We start from the raw sequence: 8,688 nt of genomic DNA, 5'->3' as shown, positions 1-8,688 counted from the left end.
TGTGGGCACCGCGGCCGCGCGCAGTAACGTACCCGCCCCCCTCCCGCGCCCCGCCCCACCGCGCGCGCCGCCCGCTCCGCCATGCCTCGTTCTCTCTCGCGAGAGGCAAAGCGGCGCGAGACCCGGAAGCGCCGCCCCTCGAGGCGGGGGCCACTCGGAGCTATCGCGGCTGCGCGGGGCGAGAGCGGCGCGTCCCGGCCGCGGCTGCCGGGAGGTACCGGGGAGCGGGCCGGGCGGGCAGGCAGGCAGGCAGCGCCACCGGCAGCGGGACGGGCACTGAGGGTGCAGGGCTACCGCTGGGGTTAAGGGGGAGGTGGCGCGGACAGCGGCCCTCCCGTTCCTCGGCCGCGGTGAGCCGCGTCCGGCCGCCCACGGGCTGTGAGGGGGCCCTGAGGTGCCCCCGGGCCGGGCCGGGCTGTGGCGGTGCGCTCCCGGTAACTGTGGCGCAGGGCCCGGCCCGGCTGAGGCGGAGCCCTCCTGCAGACGCCTGGGAGCGGTTCGCCGGTGTTAGTGCGGGAAAGGGGCTCCGGCCGGGGGCTCAGCCGGGCTGTGACACTGCTGACACTGCCGGTGTGCCAGTGAAACACCCGCTGCAGTGTGGCCCCAGTTACATCAGAGGACAGAATCCCAGAGTGGGTTAGAAGGGACCTCAGTGGGTCACTGGTCCAACCTCCCTGCCCAAGCAGGGCCACCCCAGAGCGTGTGGCACAGGATTGAGTCCAGACAGTTCTGGAATATCTCCATTGAGGCAGACTCCAAAACCTCTCTGGGCAGCCTGTTCCCGTGTCCAGTCCCTGCACAGTTGTTGCTCATGTTCTTCATGTTCAGGAGAAACTTCCTGTGCATCACTCTCTGCCCATTGTCTCTTGTCCTGGCATCACCAAGATGAGCCTGGCTCCATCTTCTTGGCACCCTCCTTTAGATATTCATACCCATAAACCTCGTGCCAATGAGTGTTCTTTCAAATGCATTCTGTTATTGTGTTTAAGCAATTGTCTTCATCACAGAATCACAGAGGGGTTTGGATTGGAGAGGACCTTCAAGATCATCTCATTCCACCCCCCTGCTGTGGGCAGGGACACCTTCCACTAGACCAGCTCAGAGCTCCATCCAGCCTGGCCCTGAACACTTCCAGGGATGGAGAAATAGTTGAGGGTTACAGATGAGGATTCAATGCCTGTACATCTTGTGCCCAAAGTGTCAAAGCTTATGCCAGGAAAAGGAAGATAGGGATAATGATTCTTTACATAAATAACTGGACTGTTGGTTGTGCATCTGCTCTTATATTGTGAAAAGATGCTCTAGATTTCATTCAGCATGTTTACAGAAAGTGATAAAGCAAGAAAATTTGGTGTAAACTTTAAATGGGTTATTTCAAGGTGAAAATGGAAGTGACTGACTCCTACAGAGCATTTTTCACATGTCACTCTTCCTTCACTTAAAATATATTTATTTATCTCTTTAATGCAGCACACTGATAAGATTGCACAGCTTGTGATCCTGCACGGTCATTTGAGTTCAGCATCAGCTGCCTTTTTTCTGGTCCCTGCAAGATGCCAGCAGCCCTTGCAGAGAACAGCCAGGTTATCTGTGAAGTATGGGCCAACAACCTGGAGGAAGAGATGAGGAAAATTCGGGAGATTGTCCTGAGTTACAGCTACATTGCCATGGTAAATGTTTTATACTTGACCTAATTCCCTTAGTCAAGGGATTTTTTGGGGTTGTGGATAAGTTGATTCTTGGGTGAGAAATGATTTCTCCCTACCCCCAGTCAAACTGAACTAGAAGAAGTGAAAAAATAAAAAGCTGTTTGTAGCTTTCCAGAATTTAATACAAGCAGTGCTGAGTATGGATTGATTGAAAGAAGGGGAGGAGGGAGACCAACTTAAAAACCTGAATTTATTTGGTATTTAGCTATTCATAGTGTATTAGTTTGTGCAACAGGAAAATGAAACAAGTCACAATTGGGTTTAAATCCTTTGATTGTTTTTCTCCATTTGATTATAGAGGATGCCATGGGACTGGAGGTCAAAAGGCCTGCAAGTGACTGCTAGCCAGCTGGGCTGCCTCCTGTCTAATTAGGGCAGATGTTGATTCTTAGGGAAGAAAAATATTCTGGCTGTAGATAAGACAATATGTTCAGAACGCTTTATTTAAGAAGAGCATACTCTCCCCCAGGTGGGAGGAATCTCTTCCTGCTCTTACAAGTCTGAATCTGCTTGGCAGCACCCCAGTGTGTTAGATAAAGAACTGCTTTTAGCTGTGATACTGTAAGTTCTGCCAGCTTTGCTTAGGAACACTGAACCTCAAGTTTTGAGGAGTCCTCATTAAGAGTGTGGCAAAAGACGGGTGCCTTTGCAGAGTGTGTGGGATTTTGGTGTCAAATTCAGCTGTGGAAGTGAATATGATTTTTTTGTTAACGTTTGTCAATGAGAAATGAACTTTTTGCTTCTTTTCAGTCTCACTGAAAGTGTTCTTAGGATTTGTTTGGGTGACTGTGCTGTAAGAGTAGACAGATAAACCTCTTGGGCAAGGGAGAGATTGTGTCAGGTGCACAGCACTGGGTTTGTTGTGAAAGATTTTGTGTGTAGTCGGTAGAAGCTCAGTGACCCAATCTGAGGGTAGAAGCAGTGTGGCAGTTTTGTGTTCAGCAGTTTGGTGACAGCACACAGTCTCTGCCTGAGTAGGAAGTTTTTCATCCAAAAGATGATTTTTCATCTAACAGTCGGCTGCTGTTGCTGAGGTGCGTTTGTCTGACCGTAGTTTTTGTTAAAGTAGGCACTGAGTGTTCCTCAGAAGCAGTGAAGGTTTTCACTGTCTGGGCTGTCCTAACAGAGTGCTAATGATGACTCCTGGCAGAACCCAAGGTGAAGCTCAGTTTTCCCTGTGTGCCAGGACACGGAGTTCCCGGGCGTGGTGGTGAGGCCGATCGGTGAATTCCGCAGCTCCATCGATTATCAGTACCAGCTCCTGCGCTGCAACGTCGACCTGCTGAAAATCATCCAGCTGGGCCTGACTTTCACAAATGAGAAGGGGGAATATCCTTCTGGCATTAACACCTGGCAGTTCAACTTCAAATTCAACCTCACGTGAGTCTTTGGGCTTGGCATTAATTTCCTGTTCCTTCTGCTGGGGTGATGCTTTCCTTTGGCAAATACTGGTGTCCATGTGCTCATCATTGCTGGCTGCTTCTGAGCAATAAGGATCCAGATTCTAGTACTGACTAGTGGGAACCTATTTTGGAGTGCCAGGAGTTAACAGTGTATCTGGAGGTCAGAGTCTAAGTTCTAAAATTTAGAATTCTAAAATTCTATCCTTATTACATTTTCTCTTCATAATTTTGTGTGCCTTTTTATTCTGGACCAATGTTTGAAACTTCATATATATATATATATATATATATATATATATATATATATATTTGTAAAACTCCATCTCTTTCTGCTAAAAATAAATGGATGTGCTGGTCTCATCAAAAAGAAAAAGACTTCTTTACAAATCCATGCTTAAGTATAAGCTGGGATGTAAAAGCATGTTGGTGTAATCATCACATCTGTTCAGGAGAATGAATCTTGTTAAATGGAGTGTGGCAGTTCTTGTCTCCTCCATACTGTAATATCCTGGGTTGCAGCTGAATCAAGTTTCATTATCCCTTCCCCTGTAATTATAAAGATCAACTCAGCATAATTGCCACTAGAGCTGTCTGGAAATAAAGAAAGGGTTTATCTGGCAAAACCACATATGTAGAGGAAATCAATCTATTTTTATGAAACTGTTGTTGGAAGGCATTACAAGAATTTGTAGCTACTATGTGCAGATCACCCAGTTCTTGACCCCAAAAGTTGCACTATTTACTCCACAAATTTGTGAGCCTCTTACAGTTATTGAAATCAGAGTGAAGTGGTTTTTGCTGTGTGATCACTTCATTTAAATGAGTTATCATATTGGTAGAACTTGGCTCTATGTGTTTCCTCCCCCTCAAAGGACACAAACCAGTAAAGAAGTCAGGTTCCTGCTCAGCTCTCCACCAAGCACATCATTCTTGTCCTGCTTCCTGAATCAAGGATGATGCAATTCTGTGTACTCCCAGAGATGGAAGTAGAGGTGCTGATAAGGTGGTGCATGCTGTGGAGCGAAAAGGAAAAATGTAGACAGGAATGATGGTCAGTGCTTTAGAGCTGCACATCTTCCTGTTTGGGGGAACTCCCCTTTCCTCTGGGCTTCATCTGTGGTGCTTCCCTTCGCCTTGCAGAAGGGACATTGTTCAAAACAGTCAGTTATGGAGCTGGAATCTTTGGAATTTGCACAAGCAATGGAAGTGTTGACTAGTTACGATCACAGAATAGCTTGTTACAGCTGTAGGAGGCTGCAGTAGGGGTATTGAAACTGAGCCAGTTTGAATTTTCTAGAGGGACAAACTGGAACCCAGAAGTATCCTTCCTACTGCTTAGTCTGATTCTTGACATAGTGTGGGGAGAATTTTTCTAAAATGAGCTTGTCTTGGCAGCACCCTGAGTGCAAACTTGCTTTTTCTTTTTCCTTCAGGGAAGACATGTACTCTCAGGATTCCATAGACCTCCTTGCCAGCTCTGGGCTGCAGTTCCAGAAGCATGAAGAGGAAGGGATTGACACCCTGCACTTTGCTGAGTTGCTCATGACGTCGGGGGTTGTCCTCAGTGACAGTGTGAAATGGCTGTCCTTCCACAGGTGGGTCCAGGATGCTCACTGACCCTTCTTAATTCTCTGCATTTTCCATGGAGATTGACAGATATTAAGGAGAGAAATTATCAGTCCTGCAGTTCTTAAAATAAGCTTCAGGATATGAAGGCCAAGTTTAAGAAGTAAGGACACTTCATGGTCTGACTTTCTGACTGCCTGTGAATCCTTTTGCTGTTACATTCTCCCTCTTGAAGAAGTTGAAATGTGATTTCTGCACTTAGTAAATGCATTGTAGAGAATTTTGTTTCTTCTTCCTTACAATGTTGGTGGTGCTCTGAACTTCCACCTGTGTGGTTAAGATATCTTTCTTGTAGCATCTCAACCAACTTGATCAGGAAGCCTCTGGTCCAACATGGTATCAGAAATGAAAGGACTTGCCATCACCTCCTTCTGTCTCAACAGATACTTGCAGGGTTTCTTTTCTGTATTGCCCTTAGCTACAGAAATATACACAGTTGGGAAGAAATGTGTATTCTTCCCAATGGCTTAGCTGCTCCACAAAAGGCTAGTGAGGGCACTTGGGGAGCATCCCAAAGTTCTGCATTGACATAGAAAATCAGGATGAGTTCTGGCTGAGATCTAGAGTTTTTTGAATGTCACAAAATGTTAAGGCTTGAAACGCACAGCAAGTAAAATTCTGTTGAAAAAGGAGGTGCAGTACCTTGGGTTTTAGGTACTGCCTGCTTACCTGGTTTTCTCTATGGTTTTGTTTTCAGTGGTTATGACTTTGGCTACATGGTGAAGTTGTTGACAGACTCCAGGTTACCAGAAGAGGAACATGAATTTTTCCATATCTTAAACCTTTTCTTCCCGTCTATCTATGATGTGAAGTACTTAATGAAGAGCTGCAAAAACCTCAAGGTACTTTTATCTCCCCAGCAAGCAGGTGATGAGTATCAACACTGTGCATGTACAGGAATACAAGTGGCAGAACTGCTGCATATATTGTCTTAAAATGGGAATGTGTATAAAAGTAGTGACACAGAAGCACCTGAGACACAGTTTGTGTCTAATGGATCCTGCCCTCCCCAGTTTCAGACTTACCAATGTGTTTATTATAAAGGGGACATTGCCACAGCCTTCTGGTTTGTTTATCAGAGGCTAATTATTATTCAGCATATTTATGTTTCCCATGCAAGGGTATTTCTTTTACATGAAATACTCCATGGCTTAACTGGTAAGAGGGTTGAAAGGTAATTTATCTACTGAATCACACCCTTGAGTAAAGGGAGGGAAAGGCCCAGCTTGTGTAACCTATGAATGTACCCACAGTTATTTCAAGTATTTGCAACAGACAAAGAAGGCACCTAAATTTGAGGAGAGTTATTTGTGCACTCTTGAACACCATTTCCCACTGGGTTTCACTCACAGCTGGAGGGTGGGTACTGTTGAGATCTGCATTGGTTCATCATACCCTGTTTGCCCTCGTGTTTTGGAGAAATGTGGCAATTTTGGCAAGAGATGAATCTTCCAAAATAAAATCTCTTCTGTTCTCTTTGCAGGGTGGCCTTCAGGAAGTGGCAGACCAGCTGGATTTGCAGCGAATTGGACGACAACACCAGGCAGGATCAGACTCTCTCCTCACAGGAATGGCATTTTTCAGAATGAAAGAGGTACTGCAGTGTTCTTGCTTCTCCACTTTCTGTCCATAAATGTCAACATGGATAACGTGTTGTTTGTTTTGGTTTGGGATTTTTGAGCCTTGTGGCCATCACACTTCACACTATCAGGATGATATTGGCACAGACTTGTTCTGTTTACTCTCCTTTCATTGCTTATTTGAATTTGTACACTCCATCTTGGAGGTGGCTGATTTCAAATGAGCTGTTAATTAACACTGGATGTTTTCTGATTTAGAGGCACAATTAAATAATACCTGTTTCTCTCTTTTTTTTTAATCTGCAGTTGTTTTTTGAGGATACAATTGATGATGCAAAGTATTGTGGACGACTGTATGGCCTTGGCACAGGAGTGGCTCAGAAACAAAATGAAGATGTGGACTCAGCCCAAGAGAAAATGAGCATTTTGGCCATTATCAACAACATGCAGCCGTGATGAGCGGTGCCCCTCAGCAGAACATGTTTACCATTTTGGCAGCTGCTGTCCTCAACCATTTTCCCTAAACAGTGTCTCAAACAAAAAGCATCTCCAGTACACAGGCTGCACCAAGCCTTGCAGTTTTGCTGAAGAGCTGCATTTTCCTTTGAAACCCAGAAGAGTTGACTGATTTCCTAATGCCAGCATTTGTGGTTTGCTATATTTTTAATACCAAGGGCAAAGGACAGAATCTACTGTGTATACCTCTGGTTTTTTCCTCTTTTTACTGTACAGAATCTGCAAGGAAGATTTACCTGTAGAATATTGGGTAGAGCTGAGGGTTGGGAAATGCAGTGAAAATGGACACAGACACCCACGCAAATTTGCAATTTGTGTTTTATAAAGCTTATTTTAAAACTTCTGCATGTTGTGAGGGTGACAGCTTCACCTCATGTGTGGCTTATTTTATCTGTCTCTGGAAATTGCTCCCTTTGATCACTGCAGAGGTTTGGGAACAGATGACATTAAAAATGATCCTTGCAGCTAAAAATATTCAGAGATTTGCTTTAACAACAGAGGGAATGGAGATTAATGGAGCTGATTTGATCAGCAGTCCTTAGTTTCTAATTCTCTGCTTTGACCCATGCTAAGCCTCAGCTTTGTTCTTATGGGTATTAAGGAACTGTTCTGGAAATACATTCAGAGGCCCAAAAGTTCACCTTTGACAGGGGATTGGACCAATACTATGACTTCAGTTTTCTTTGACTTAAACCTACAAGTTTTATTCATCTCATGCAACACAACTAGGTCAGCATGGACAAATATTTGTTCCTCTTCTCCCCCCTGCTTCTCCAGCCCCTAATTTTACAATATGCTTAACAGGTAAAACAGAGTTTCTGATTTTTTTCCTGAGTTTCTGGGTCTTTTTCATTATAAACACCTGAAAAGTAGTTAAGAGGATGAAGAACTTGGGATTCTGACTTTGAAAAACATTCTATAGTATTTTTTTAACAGCTCTGTAATGACATTTCTTAAAAGAACAAACCCTTTTGGACATGTCAAACTTAAAAATTTTTAAGACTTTGTCTGGCATTTTGAACAAGCTTAATCCAATATTAAAGAGTTGAGGTTTAGAGCTGGTATTTGAAATGTTTGTAAAGACTAGTTTTTATTTTTTATAAAATAAATTTTTTTAAACCAGGCTTTGTTTTGGATTTTCCATCAAGCACTAGAATTGCCACAGTTGAGGCTTTGGAATCTGAATTTGGGAGATACGTGCCTGAAGATGCTGAAGTTTGTTTCCTTTACCATTTAGTGAAATGTCTTTGGAGCTTCTTGTACAGTAGCTGAGGAGAGCTGAGCTGGAGAGCTCTGGCAGAGCTGGTTCTCTCCCTGCTGCTCTCTCAGCACAGCTCACTCTGGTGCAGTATTCCTATGCTGCAGAGTGGCCACTTAAAAGGACAAACTTGTGTGTGAAGTTTTCTGTTCATCTAAACTCCAGTGGCTCTGAGTGCAGAAGGCAGTTTGGTGAAGCACTGGCTCCCCCGCCTGGTTTTCAGGTGCTTTGTAAGGAATTTAGCAAATTGAAATTGGTGGCAACACTTCCTCTGTAGATGTGTTTAATCAGTGATCTTGTTTCAGTCTAACCCCTGGCTTTCACCTGCTGCTCTTAAAGTTGTTCTGAGGCTTTACTCAGCTTGAAGCAGGAAATCTGTCAGGATTAAGTTTGCATTTTGGCTGGAAGAATCTGGAACAGCTTTTGATCTAAAAATCCATCACTCCTCGTTTTAATTCTTAAACAGTGATCTTTACTGTCCTTGAAACTTTCTCCATTCATGATGCACACTTTCCCCATCAACTTTTTTTGCTGCATTTAAAAAACCTTGCTTCTAAAAATGACTAAGACAGATGCTGTGTTCACTAAGGCTTATG

General features: G+C 44.3%; 1 protein-coding gene across 1 annotated transcript; it reads left to right on the top strand.

Annotated features, from left to right (window-relative positions):
• The first annotated feature begins 110 nt into the window (after positions 1-110).
• Positions 111-7,957, top strand: CNOT8 (CCR4-NOT transcription complex subunit 8). Its single transcript, XM_066560061.1, has 7 exons — positions 111-214; positions 1,471-1,670; positions 2,896-3,089; positions 4,546-4,707; positions 5,436-5,580; positions 6,222-6,332; positions 6,625-7,957. The coding sequence occupies exons 2-7, from the start codon at positions 1,554-1,556 to the stop codon at positions 6,772-6,774; spliced, it is 879 nt and encodes a 292-aa protein (XP_066416158.1). The 5' UTR covers positions 111-214; positions 1,471-1,553; the 3' UTR covers positions 6,775-7,957.
• The last annotated feature ends 731 nt before the right edge of the window (positions 7,958-8,688 follow it).

This window comes from Molothrus aeneus, chromosome 15 (assembly GCF_037042795.1).
Source record: "Molothrus aeneus isolate 106 chromosome 15, BPBGC_Maene_1.0, whole genome shotgun sequence".
In the NCBI taxonomy this organism is placed as follows: domain Eukaryota; kingdom Metazoa; phylum Chordata; class Aves; order Passeriformes; family Icteridae; genus Molothrus; species Molothrus aeneus.
Note: the sequence above shows the minus strand (reverse complement) of the source record. Positions and strands in the feature narration are given on the sequence as shown.

What these genes read in the sequence shown, in the direction of transcription:
- CNOT8 (XM_066560061.1), top strand. Translation starts at nt 1,554, where the DNA reads ATGCCAGCAGCCCTTGCAGAGAACAGCCAGGTTATCTGTGAAGTATGG. An exon ending in AACTTCAAATTCAACCTCAC is followed by an intron (nt 3,090 to 4,545) that starts GTGAGTCTTTGG and finishes TTTTTCCTTCAG; the next exon opens with GGAAGACATGTACTCTCAGG. An exon ending in AGAGCTGCAAAAACCTCAAG is followed by an intron (nt 5,581 to 6,221) that starts GTACTTTTATCT and finishes TTCTCTTTGCAG; the next exon opens with GGTGGCCTTCAGGAAGTGGC.